This window comes from Puma concolor, chromosome A2, assembly GCF_028749965.1.
Source record: "Puma concolor isolate L17-30 chromosome A2, mPumCon1.1.hap2, whole genome shotgun sequence".
Taxonomy (NCBI): domain Eukaryota; kingdom Metazoa; phylum Chordata; class Mammalia; order Carnivora; family Felidae; genus Puma; species Puma concolor.
In genome coordinates, this window is record NC_141668.1 from 29,926,412 (window position 1) to 29,940,585 (window position 14,174).

The 14,174-nt window shown below is 36.2% G+C and overlaps 1 protein-coding gene across 15 annotated transcripts in view; it reads left to right on the top strand.

The window, feature by feature from the left end:
• The window catches only part of CADPS2 (calcium dependent secretion activator 2), a 553,951-nt gene that overhangs the window by 414,579 nt on the left and 125,198 nt on the right, over nucleotides 1–14,174 (top strand). For all 15 annotated transcript variants that reach the window (XM_086691294.1, XM_086691303.1, XM_086691260.1 and 12 more), the window contains exon 14: nucleotides 8,759–8,860. In XM_086691294.1, the coding sequence (XP_086547420.1) occupies nucleotides 8,759–8,860 (102 nt within the window). The remainder of the gene's footprint in view (nucleotides 1–8,758; nucleotides 8,861–14,174) is intronic.

Consider the following 14,174-nt stretch of genomic DNA (forward strand, 5'->3'; position numbering starts at 1 on the left):
GAAATAGAGGAAAAAGTCTAAATTCTAATGGAATACTGGGTAAGTTATGGTACTTCCATAACATGAAATATCATACTTACATTAAAAAGCATAAATGGCGGGGCACCCAGGTGGCTCAGGCAGTTAAGCGTCCGACTCCTGATTTAGGCTCAGGTCGTGATCTCACAGTTGTGTGAGTTCAGGTCCACACTGGGCTCTGCACAGGCAGCGAGGAGCCTTCTTGGGATTCTCTCTTTCTCTCTCTGCCCCTTCCTCACTCATGCTGTCTCTGTCTCTCTCAAAATAAATAAATAAAACTAACAAAATTTTTAAGCATACATTAGGAGAAGAGGTTTATAGTTCATTATAAATAAATTCAAATTATAAATCAGACTTGCAGTGCATGTATAGATTTATAGAACAAAAACTGGAATTACATTTACAAAATGATTGGGACATTTAAAGAAATTTTAAATTTTGTCTTTTTGGTTTTCTGAATTCTTCTCCTAAGTTATGTACATATAGACCTTTAGTTAAAATGTTGTGGTTTTTTTTAAATAATATTAAAGGGGCGCCTGGGTGGCGCAGTCGGTTGAGCGTCCGACCTCGGCCAGGTCACGATCTCGCGGTCCGTGGGTTCGAGCCCCGCGTTGGGCTCTGGGCTGATGGCTCAGAGCCTGGAGCCTGTTTCCGATTCTGTGTCTCCCTCTCTCTCTCTGCCCCTCCCCCATTCATGCTCTGTCTCTCTCTGTCCCAAAAATAAATAAACGTTGAAAAAAAAAATTTTTTTTTTAAATAATATTAGGTATGGGTCAAAGATGACCCATCAATACTACCAATGTTAATACTCTTTATTTTTATTTAAAAATCACCTTGATATTTTATTTCTATTAAATTCTAGAGTTCTATGCAGTAATGATTTTAGTTTGGTTCCAGGAGAGCCCAGTTATCAAACACCTTGATAATGGTCTATGACCTGTTCATCACTAAACACAAAAAACTGAGTCACAAGATCACATATCTTCATAGAGTTGGATAACTGCTTTTTTGTGAATAAGTATCTTTTTTTTTTAATAACTCCCAAAGAAAACAGACCACAGTAGGAAATTCAAATAAGGAATGGATTAGGAGGGAGGAGTGTTTAAAAAGATAATAGGAGTTGTAAATTTCATTTGCAAAGTATTTTTTTTGCAATTCATGGAAAGTGCTGCTTCTGTCACAATGAACGTAGGGGTTGAATTAATTTCTTCTGGATGTTTAAAATAATCAGGGGAAATGACACTGATTTATGTGACCAATATATGATCATCCAAATGAGATATCATTTTGTTTCAAACAATTAAGAAGTGTTCTAGGTTAGGGAACAAAATTGAGAGATTGTTGTTTTCTGCCTCCTCTCCCGTCACTTCTCATTCTTGTGCTGGTCTTCCTCTCCTTTTTATTCTGTTCACAAATGGATATTGGTGGGAACTACACGAAGTGCAAAGTGACTTTGACCTGCTGTGCTGCAGGCCCAGTTGACAATTCCGAAAGGCCACTCTCCAGGTGTCTCTCCCCTTCTCACTTTGTCCAGAGGAAGCTAAGAGGTCCTACGTTCCTCATAAGAGACAGCACGTGAAAAGAAGCCTCTAAGAAACTCAGACACACCATGAGCTTTGCTATCTGCCCTGTCATTGCTTACAAAATCTCTTTTGCTGCAAGCCACCAAACTTCCAGGACAAACTTATTTGATGAACTGGGGCGGGGGCGGGGTGGGGGTGGGGGTGGGGAGGCGTTGGTGAAGGAAATCTGTATTTACCAGACTTTTCTTTACAATGGTAACTCCTGATATCTTTCTTTTTTTTTTTTTTTTTTCAACGTTTATTTATTTTGGGGACAGAGAGAGACAGAGCATGAACGGGGGAGGGGCAGAGAGAGAGGGAGACACAGAATCGGAAACAGGCTCCAGGCTCTGAGCCATCAGCCCAGAGCCCGACGCAGGGCTCGAACTCACCGACCGCGAGATCGTGACCTGGCTGAAGTCGACGCTTAACCGACTGCGCCACCCAGGCGCCCCACTCCTGATATCTTTCTTCAACCCACAAGCTTCCTGAGCACTCTCTTCCAAGCAATATGCAGGCTTCTAGAGATTATAAAACCAAGGACACTTTTATCCCTTAACTATCTAGAGTCTGTCCGGCTGATAAAATGATTAAGAAAATAACCATAGAATGAATATGTTAACAATTTTCATTAAATAACCAAATACTCCTCAGCACTAAATGAGTCTTTTGAAGTGGGAATTGTGGAGAGATCCCATGATCAAATAATTTTGAAAAGTGATGTGAGGGGCGCCTGGGTGGCGCAGTCGGTTAAGCGTCCGACTTCAGCCAGGTCACGATCTCGCGGTCCGTGAGTTCGAGCCCCGCGTCGGGCTCTGGGCTAATGGCTCGGAGCCTGGAGCCTGTTTCCGATTCTGTGTCTCCCTCTCTCTCTGCCCCTCCCCCATTCATGCTCTGTCTCTCTCTGTCCCAAAAATAAATAAACGTTGAAAAGTGATGTGAAAGTTAAACAGATTTCTTTACTATGAGACTTCGCAAACGCCTTGACATGCCTTGGTTACATCATGGGCCTCCGGCAAGGTCTCATAAATTATATTGTTCAAAAAACCCTTGAGTGTTAGGACCATCGTTTTTTAAAACCTGTTAGGAGCCAGATGAAATAGATATTTAAATTAGTTTTCATCAGTCTTTATGGGCCTCTGAAAGTCTGTATTATACTGGGAAAAAAGGACCATAAAATGTGTGAACTGTTAACTGTTCAAGGGAAATGAAGCTATGAGGTTAGACTATACTAAAATATTTAAGCAGATTGCCTCATTAATGTTTGCTCTTCTCCGATGACGGACTCTGCAACCCATTTTTTCACACTTTCCCTTTTAGATCTTTCTTGAAATATAATTCTTACCTTCACAGAAACTAATTTCTTATCTGAACTACCCCAAAAGCCATCAGAGATGATAGAAGGTGGGTTATGATACTGTTTCTCTCTCTTGTTCTGAGTGGTCTTTCAAAAACATCCCTCTCAGGGGCGCCTGGGTGGCTCAGTCGGTTAAGCATCCAACTTTGGCTCAGGTCGTGATCTCAGAGTTTGTGAGTTGGAGCCCTGCATTAGATTCTGTGCTGAGAGCTCAGAGCCTGGAGCCTGCTTGGAATTCTGTCTCCTCGTCTCTCGGCCCCTCCCCCACTCACACACTGGCTCCCTCTCTCCCCCTCTCTCTCTCTGAAATATAAATAAACATTAACTTTTTTTAATCTTTCTCAATTTAGAGCTTATTTTGTACTTGTCACCAAGAGTTGCTAGTAATGACAGGATGTCCAGCACATATAATGGATTCTATTTGTTTTAAAATGCCTAATCATCCAGATTGACGAATGGCACAAGTTACAAAATCCATTGTAAGATCTCTTAGTTCATGTAGGAATTTAATAAAATTAATTTGTATAAGGCCTTAATATGTATAGGAACTATTTTTGGAGGAATCTGCTTTTCAGAAAAGGTAGTGTGTGTGTCTATACGTGTGAATATGCCTGCGTGTGATTCTTTCTCAGAGAACAGACTGTGACCCCGAGGCAAATGTAAGATGAGGCTCTTTAGCATCAGTCAGAGGATTCCATTGCATGAATTCTTTTTTTTTTTTTAAAGAGTCTATCAAGTACAATTAACATAGACCCAACTACATTTGGTGTTCATTTGTTTATTATGTAATGCCAGAAAGAAGTTCTATGTCATATCTTGTTTGGGTCTATAATTAAAAGAAATGCACCTACTATTACACTGTGTTTTATAATTTGTTAATATCTTAAACTTTCATGGAGCAGTTTTCTTAAAATCATGTGACTTCAGTAGCTGCAGGCCCCAAGAAAAAAAGGAAAGATTTAAATCTTGGTACCTGAGAAGGTCTTTTTGTGTCATTGGAACAGCTTTAATATTTAATTATCAGTCATAGAATTAAGCTCCAAGTAACATTTGAATCAGAAAATTGGCTTTTTATTGTAGAATTGTCAATAACCATATTTTAACGTCATCTGAAAAGATGTCAGTGTCAAAGAGGCATTATTTATTTTACTTTTATTATCTCGGGGGGAAAAATTCTGTTTTTGAGATTTAAAGCAAATGATTTCACTAATAATTAAATAACAGGTAAATACTAAAAATGTTCTGCTAAGTGTAAATATAGCTAACTTTTTTTAGAACTCTTTTACCCAGAATATTAGAGTTAATTCCTGTTCTGTTTGTTCATCAAAAAATTTCCTGTTTTACCCACTGTGATAGGATTTAAAACATTGCAAATAATCTAATACTAATAAGCAATCATATTTTTGATATTACTAATTCATGAATTTTTATAATCTGTACTTGGTATTTTTATATTCTATGTATCACTTATTCATGTCTTTAGCACTTCTGTATTGAACATCAGTCTGCCAGTTCTGGGTACCAGGGTTGCAGCACAAAGGAGGCAGTTAATAAAAACAAGTCTGTCATGTGTGGGGTGATGGCGGTATGCACAGTGAGCAGCAGTAAAGCATATTAAAGGAGAAGAGACCTGTGGGAAGGGGAGATTACATCTTTACCTCAGGTGTTTAGAGATAACCTCACTGATTCTGGTCCTTTAGGTTGAGATGAGAAGGGAGTGAGCAAGCCATGTGTGACTAGGAAAGTGGGAGCAGCATATGCAAAGGCCCTGAGGCATGTGTTCTGTGTTTGAGGGCTAGCTAGGAGATCATGGGGTGGGGGGTCTGCTGTGAGCGGTAGAGAAGATCAGAGTGTTAAGTGTGGGGAGAGGGGGTCCTAACAGGTCTTGCGGAGCATTATAAAGGTTTGGGCTTTTGCAACGAGTTGTTCGCATGACAAAGTATGACTCATACTTGCAAAAGGCTCACCCTAGTGTGTTGCCAAGACTCTGACATAGAAAAGACTAGAAAAGGGAGACCAACGAGGCTGCAGCCATACCAGGATATGTTTTGAAGGTATAACTGACAGAAACTAATTTATAAGCTAAGTTTGTAAAGCTATTATTTTAAATTTCTATTACCTTGGGTCTACTAGATGAATGTTCATAATATATAACTGTTTTAAGTTTCTCTTAAAGCTGCTTTCTACAAGTACAAATTTCAGAACTGACTTTGTTGAGATTTTTTTAATAGAATTACTGATTCAGTGGCAGGTATTTTGTTTTTGTTTTTGTTTTGTTTTTTTAATATAATTTATTTTGAGAGAGAGCACACATGAGCAGGGGAGGGGCAGAGAGAGAGAGAGAATCCCAAGTGCAGGGGGCCCCACCTGGGCCTTGATTTCACAAACTGATGAACTGTGAGATCATGCCCTGAGCCAAAATGCAGTCAGATGCTTAACTGACTGAGCGACCCAGGTGCCCTATAGGTATTTTAAATTTTATCAATTTTTAAGCTTGCTGCCATATGTGAGTAATATAGAAAATGTCTGATGTAAGTAAGTATGTTTGAAATATTCCACATTGCTTCTCAGATACAGTTTCCATTTTTTAACACAGATTTTTTTCCTCTTTATTATTTTCTGTGAAAATATCGGGGAAAGAGAATAAGACGTGGGCACTAAGAGCCCTGGATTTGGAATGCAAGAGACCTAGGTTCAAGTCCAGGCCTCTGCACTTATAATCGGTATGACTTTGGGAAAGTCACCTCACCCCCATGACCCTCAGCAGCCTCCTCTCTTGGAGGCTGCAGAATGGATTGCTGTGAGCCTCTTATGTTATGCATATAAAACAGCTAGCATAGTACCAGGGGCACGTTAAGAATTTTGTTTCTGGTAATTGCTATATTTGTTTTGATAACAACCATGACAAGGAAGATCTGATGACACAGAGATATTTGTGTTTATTACGAAGAATAATTTTAGAAGGAGCTGTTACCTGTAGGCATGACTGCAGCTAAGTTATTTGTTACCATCACTTAGGTATAGATGCCCATTCCATATACCTAATATTCAGTACGTAGTCTCGTATATGCACTAAAGGCATGTAAATAAGGACAAGTCCAAAATACTAACTCCTGTGTTTAACTGGTCAGATTTATACCTAATGAGATAATCTCACTAAAATGGCAGCCCTTCGCTGTGTATAACAGTCTTTATTTTAGTGAAAGTTCACACAAGTGATGTTCCCCTGACTTACCTTTCTTGCTTGTCATCACCTAAACCCCTGGCTCCGTTGTGTCAGGTAGGTGAGGTGCCCAAGTGAAGTTTGATATGGCAGGACGAGTTGCTGTATCCTTGTGAATCACAATCTCCTTTGACAGTTGAAGCAAGGTTGACTCTAACATAACTGTGTGGAGTCTGCCAGAGAACAAAGCCAAAGAACCATATCAGTCATCAGAAAACTAAAGATAAGTTCCTTGCCCTTTTTCATCAAAGTTTGCATAGGTGAAATACCCACCCACAACGTGGTATGAGTTTTTGTGCTGTGTAATAACATAATGTGGCTATAGTTTTCATCTGAATGCTCAAATTCCCAGGTTAATGATTGATATAGAACTCTCCACTTGAACTTTTGTGATCATTATTGTACTTATTTTTAAGTGTACTTATTTTTAAGTCTGGGTTGTGTTATCGTTTTCTCAGTGGGCATTTATTCTGAAGTGCTATGTGAAAAATCCATTTTATTACCAATGATTATAATATTACAAATTTGTTTTTAATTTTTTTAATGTTTTTATTTGTTTTTGAGAAGAGAGAGACAGAGCATGAGCGGGGGAGGGGAGAGAGAAAGAGGGAGACACAGAATCTGAAGCAGGCTCCAGGCTCTGAGCTGTCAGCACAGAGCCCGACGCGGGGCTCAAACTCACAAGCTGTGAGATCATGACCTGAGCTGAAGTTGGATGCTTAACCAACAGAGCCACCCAGGTGCCCCTATAATATTACAAATTATTATAAAACATTGGGTTAGCTCAAAGTTCATTGTTTTGTAATTTCTAGCTCAGACTTTCTTTTCTCCTTCCTAAAAATATTTGAAAAAATATTTGAATATTTTTCTGGAGTTCACATTCTGATGCAATGTATTATTCTATGAAATTAAATAATTGATGTTTCCCTATTTAAGGATGAAGTATAATTATAAGAATTTCACAGCATAAATTCTAGCAGCAGTGAGTTTCTGAAATAACAAATTATTTACTCTATAGTGGAAAAGAAATTTTTAGACTTAAGAGATGCCTTGATATCAATAAAAGGTCTTTGTCATAATGATTCAGGTATAACTTTAAAATTAATTGCTTTTATCCTAATTGACTAGTTGCAGGCATCAAAGATACACACACACACACACACATACATACATATACATATACATATACATATATGTAAAACAAGAGTGGGGGAACCAAATAAAAACCTTATGGGAAAGTTATATGAAGCATTTCCATAATCATTTCTACCCATTTTATACATAAACATTAAAAATTAGTTAAAATTATAAATATATGTCTTTGGTAACTAAAATATAATCTTTAGAAAAATAAGCTAATTGAGGAAGAAATGATTAGTGTTAATTATCAAATCCAAAAGATTCATTTTGTTGAAATATACACTTTTTGAATGAGATCAATACATCTTTCTCTTTGCATTAACTAAGTTAAAATTCGTATGTTCAAAATTTTTGATGATTGTTGCACAAGCAGACTTAAACTTATATAGTATAAATTCTAAATCCATTATTCATTAGAAATATCTTATACTTTTAATCCTGATCTTAGTAAAAGAAGATGTCTGTTTAGTCTTCATAATTACTTCTAAAAATTTTAATGAGATCTTGCCTTGATTCCATAGGGATATTTGGCTAAGCACAAAAATCCTGAAACACAGATGGTCTGTCTTCTCTATATGTTTTTATTCAAGTATTTATTTTTATTTTTAAATAAGTTAAAATTTGTGTGCTGACACACTTAAATAAACAAAAATATGGTACGATAAACCACTACATCTATTCAGAATTTCTGTGTTTTTTCAATTAAAATTAAATCTCCAGTTTCACATTAGCTTAATTTTTATTTGGAAGAAGAGCAGTTATTTTAGTTTGTGTTCAGTATGCTTTTATAATATTTCTATCCAGGGGATATTTATTCAATTTGTCAAATATCTGATGCCACTATAAAACACTTTTCACTGTCATCTCAAGGACTAATCATTGTTTTCTGTAGACCTGGAAAATATTTATTGTACTCCTTTACCTTGAAGGCTGTCTAAAACAGAATAGTTCGATTGCATTCATTCCAGGTTAAAATCTGAAACAAATAACTACAAATACCTCCTTTAAATAAATTTCCATTATAGATGCAAGTAATATGTATACTGTGAACCAGTATACATTTTTCTTAACTATTCTTCAGAGAAATATAAAGATTACACACACACACACATACACACACACACACACACACACAAGGGCAATGGGTGGCTCAGGTGGATAAGCATCCAACTCTTGGTTTCACCTCAGCTCATGATCTCAGGGTTCATGAGACTGAGCCCTGTGTTGAGCTCTGCACTGATGGCATGGAGCCTACGTTGTATTCTCTCTCCCTCTCTCTGTGCCCCTCCCACACTTGCACTTTCTTTTCTCTCAAAATATATGTGTATAAATAAAGATATATATATATATATATGTGTGTGTGTGTGTGTGTGTATGTATGTATATATATATAAAGATATAAAATACATGATAATAACCATTCTATCAATATAAATGACTGATTTTGATTTTTTCCAGGCCTGATGGAATTGGAACGGTTTCAATGGAAGAAAAAGAGAGATTTGAGGAGATAAAAGAAAGACTCTCTTCCCTTTTAGAAAATCAGATAAGCCATTTCAGGTATATATATTCCATTCATTAATATTAAGTATTTGCTTTCTTCATTCAACACTCCAATCCCCCACAGCTGTTTATCATGTCTTTCTGCTGCTACTCAAGAACTACCAGTAGCTTCTTTTCCAATGCCTGCAAGGTGAGATCCACGTTCCTCAGTCTGTGGTCTGTTTCTAAGCCCACCACCATTCAGTTTCCACCATTCACTAAGGTAGACCCCTTCGCCCTTCAGTGTCCAGTGTGGAACGTATTTCTCACGTGTGCATTTCTCATTCTTGAGTAGCCTCTTTCCCCAGCTCTGGTGACTAGTCCCTTCCCTTCTCTCAGAATCACCAAGCAAGGAACCTCTTATGTCCTGTCTTCACAGTGCAGCCTTTCTCAGTCATTCCAGCAAAGACTGAAAAACTGAAGTCTTTCAGCATATATCATCTGTACTTTTCACTAGTCGTTTATCACATAGTTATAACACCCATTTTTTAAGCCATTAGTTATCCTTTTATTTATATTTTCTGAGAACAAGGGTCCCACTGCCTGGCACAGTTTCTTGCTCAAAAAAATTAACCATTTAAACTAAGAAACATTTGCATAGTGAAAGGTCAAAAATCTTAATATTTTTCCCCCCGATTATAGTTAGCTGAACAGAACCTCATGGTTAAAAACAGAAATTTGCCAATATGTTCCCTTTTTTTTTCAATCATTTTTACCAGGTGCTATTGTATGTTGTGTCTTACAACATACTTGTCTTGTTGCAGAGATCAGACTTGAAATTATTTCATCATTACTGAAAACTTGGGTTAATATACTTCTGTAATAGTTCAAGAAAGCTGTTACTTAACCATTACCTTCTAGGCATATTATAAGTCTTCCCCTGTGAGTCTGACTAGCTCAAGAGAAAAGACCTAAAGCCATGGACAATAAAGACTCCCACTGGAACAGCCCAGCCAGATTCTTCTTTAGCAAAGACCATAGCCTACACATACCCACCTTAAGTGCATATAGCTTCCATTCAGGTTTTTACTGCCACACTTTTGAAAATGATCAGACAACCAAGGTCATCAGACATTTGAGGAAAGTATTTAATATGGAAAATAGAGTCTAAAATAAGTAAATACGAAAAGAGCAATTGGGAAAACATGGGGAAAGTAAAATTAATGTGGGGACTAAGGCAATGAAAATCTGTTATTGATGTCGTTGGAGAGGTTTAAGAAGATAGGGCAACTATAAAACAAAAGCAGGATGTTGTTAAAAAGAAAAAAAAATGAATAAACCTCAAGGAACAAATACAAACACATACACGCTATTAAAAATTAAGTTAATGAAACCTTCTAGAAAGTAATAGGAGACAGGTAGGAAAATGGAAATACAAAGATAAGAAAAATTAAGGATTTGCTCAGGAGTTTCATCACCATAAGTAAGAGGAATTCTGGAAACATAAGGCTGAAAGTAGGAAATTGTCAATACATTTATTCAAAAACATTTTACAGAAGTAAAAGACATAAGTGTTCACAGTGAAAGAGCTCATTGAGTACCCAGCACAATGGATTAGAATAGATACTCATCAGGGACATTTTCATGAACTTCCAGCATCTTGGGGATAAAAGAGAAGATCCTGAAATACAAAGAATCCAGAATCAGAATTACTTCTCAACATTGATTCGTTCTATAAACATACATTGAGTACATATTGTGTGTCAGGCAGAGAACAAAGTTAAAGTTCCTTTTCTTCAACTTTCATTCTGATGGGAGGAGCAATACAGATATTCAGAAAACAATGCATCACTGTCTTCAAATTTCTGAGGAAAGATTATTTTCAACCTAGAATTCTATACCAGTAACAGTCTTAAGGGTAGTAGTAGAAAAATATTTTCAGACATTAGGACCTTAAAAGATATGCTTCTTGAGGTGACTGACTGCTAAAGCCAGTAGAGCATGTATCTCTTGATCTCAGGGGTTATGAGTTCAAGCTCCATGTTGGGCATGGAGCCCACTTAAAAAAAAAAAAAAAAAAAAAAAAAGATATGCTTCCCATAATCCCTTTCTGGAGAGTACAAATTCCAGACAAAGGAAAAAACAAGGAGGGATAATTAAGATCCCTGAAACTGAAAATCGGCATTACAGAGGAGGGAATCTTCATGGTGATTGTTAATAGAAACCCCAAGTGATGGCTGAGCTTTGAAAGCAGCCAGTTCTGATATGAGCAGGTCAGAAAAATTCTTCAAGTAAATTAAATTGACAAAATACTAAGATGTTTTAATATGTTGAGAGAGAATTTACCCATTTGGAAGTGAGTTTGGAGTTATATTAATTAGATTATATTAGTTATATTGGAATTTGGAATTACATTAGATAAGGTCTATAAAAAGAGGAAATTAGGGGCGCCTGTGTAACTCAATCAGGTGAGCATCTGACTCTTGATCTCTGTTCATGTCATGATCTCACAGTTGTGAGATGAGCCCCACATTGGACTCTGCTGTCAGCGCAGAGATTCTTGTGATTCTTCCTCTCCCTTTCCTTCTGACCCTCCCCTGTGCACACATGCACTCTTGTGCATATGCTCTCTTTCAAAATAAACAAAAAAATATTAATAAAAATAAAGACAGGTATTAAATATAAACAAAATGATGGCACATAAGAAATCATAGTACTGTGTCTCAGTTATCTAGGATATTACATAATATAAATACTCTATTTAACCCCCAAATGGTATAACTGTGTTAGAAAGATAGGAAGGACAGGAATTACATTTACAGTTGGGTAAAGTAGTAAAAAAAAAAATAATAACATATGTCTAAGGTGGGATGATATTTATCCTGTCATCCGAAACAAAAAAAAATTTAAAGACTAAAATATGTGCAATAATGCTTTTCAACACATTAAATATAAGACCGTGAATAAAAGTGATTCTTGAGAGATGAGAAACAAATGAATAAGCCCTTTCATTGCCTCTGCTTAGCGTGAGGACAGTGTTTCCAGGCCATGGCCCAGGGAGGAGAATCTCAGTGGACCCTGACTTGAGACAGAGGTGGGAGTCCAGGAAGGACAAGACAGCCAGAATTCTCAGATCAGAGTTCTAAAGAAAGAGAGAAGAGACCTACAGGTATTTGCTGAGGGTCCCCTTAGAGTCTTCAACTAACTATTGATCTGAGCAAGTATGTAAGGAAACTATTTAAAGTCAGGCAAATAATCCTTTCTCTCTGTGGTAGAATTACAGAGGATAATCCCTAAAGCTAACACAGCTAAGAGGAGTACCAGTTTCTACCACCCAGATTGGAAATCTTCTAAGTCATGAGTATCAGAATACTGAGACGGCTTTGCCTCAGTAATGGAAAAAAAAATTAGCCCTGTTTTTATCTCTCCTGATGAGAATTAAAATCAAAATTCAAATAAATCAAACTGTTTTTAAGTAATTTCATTGAATTCCAGAACAAAGGTCAAGAATAGAGGAATACAAAAATATTGAGCCACCAATAATGTAAAACAACACTGTCTAGCGTCCAGTCAAAAATTTCTAGGCATATGAAAAAAAATAGTAAAATATAACCAATGAAGAGAGCAAAAACAGCCAAAAGTAGAAATAACACAAGATAGAATTAGTAAACCATACTATTAAGAGAATTATTACCAAATGTCTTATGTTCAACCTGTTAAGGGCTTTAATGGAAAACCTACAGCTTCATACTTAATATGAAGACTGAATGTGAAAGATTGAAAGTTTTTCACCTAAGATCAAAAGGCAAGGATGTTTGCTCAGAAATCAGTATTCAAGGTAGTGTGGTATGGACAGTTCAGAAATAGACTCATACACATATGGTCAATGGATTTTCAAAAAATATATAAAGATAATTTACAAAGTATGCTTTTTTTCAACAAATATTAACCTGGACCCATACCTCATACATGATTGAAAAGTTAACCTAAAATGGATAGATCTAGAAAACAGAAAATGTCTGTCCTTAGACTAAGCATAGATTCTTAAACACCAAAATCACGATTCATAAATGGAAAAATTTTACCTTAAACTTCAACAACATTAAAAACTTTTGATCTTCCAAAGACATTGAGAGAATAAGAGATACATTCCAGAATGGGAAAAACTGTTTGCACACTATGTATCCCACAAAAGACTTTTTATCCAGAATATATAAATAACTCTTAAAACTTAGTAGGAAATGAAACAACTCAATAAAAAATGATGATATTTCACCAAAGACATATGGTGAAAAGGCATATGAAAAGATGCTCAACATCATTACTCTTCAGGGAAATACAAACTAAAATACAATGAGGTACTACTGTCATTAGCATAGCTAAAATTTAAAAATTACTCCCCAAGGTGTTGGCATGGTTGTGAAACTGGACCTAGCCTATGTCCTAGGCCATTCCACTTGTAGATACTCCCCCGAGAGAAATGAAAGCATATGTCCACACAGAGACTTTTATGTGAGTGTTCAAACCTTAACATACCAGCATTATTCCTAATAAACACAATATGAAAATAAGCCAGATGGCCATCAGCGAGGAATGAACAATGTATTGCAATACTTCTGAGCAGTAAAAAGGAATGAACTGTTGATAGCATAAAAATATATTGAGAGAAATTACATGCAAAGAAGTACATGCTATGATTTCTCTTACATAAAATTATAGAAAATACAAATTATTCCACATGACAAAGTAAATCAGTGGTTGCCTGGGCCCAGTGGGTGGGGAAGGAACATTTGAGGGTCATGAATATATATATTAAGTTGAATGTAGTGATGGTTTCACAGGTGTTTACATATGTCAAAACTTATCAAATTATATATTTTAAATATGTGCAGTTCATTATATATCCTTTATGCCTCTAAATCTATTAAAAACTAAGTACTTCCATAGTGGAAAGTTAGTAGAATCATATTTAAAACTGAAAAATCAAGAATTAGAAATATTAGCATGTAGGTTAGGAATATAACTTTTAAATACTGAAAGAAGTAGCTAAAAGTTAAAAACTTTTTGTTTCTGAAGAAATTTACTTGGGGAGTGGGGTGGAAATGACATAAAGAAATTTTTTTTCATAAAAAGTCTTTAAAAGAAGTTTCCTTTCAGACTATGTGCGTATATAACTCTAACAAAAAGAAATCCTGTATTTTAAAATGGATAAGGAAAGGAAACAATTTGTGGGACATGTCTATGCAGATTCATTTATCTGTGTAATTAATTTACTATGTTAGGAATCAGGGTGATTTTAATTTATTCAGATTAGATATTAAACTTTGTTGAATTTTATTTGATAATTGAGTATTTTCCCCTTTGCTTTGCTATTAGAGAGCTATCAAAGTGG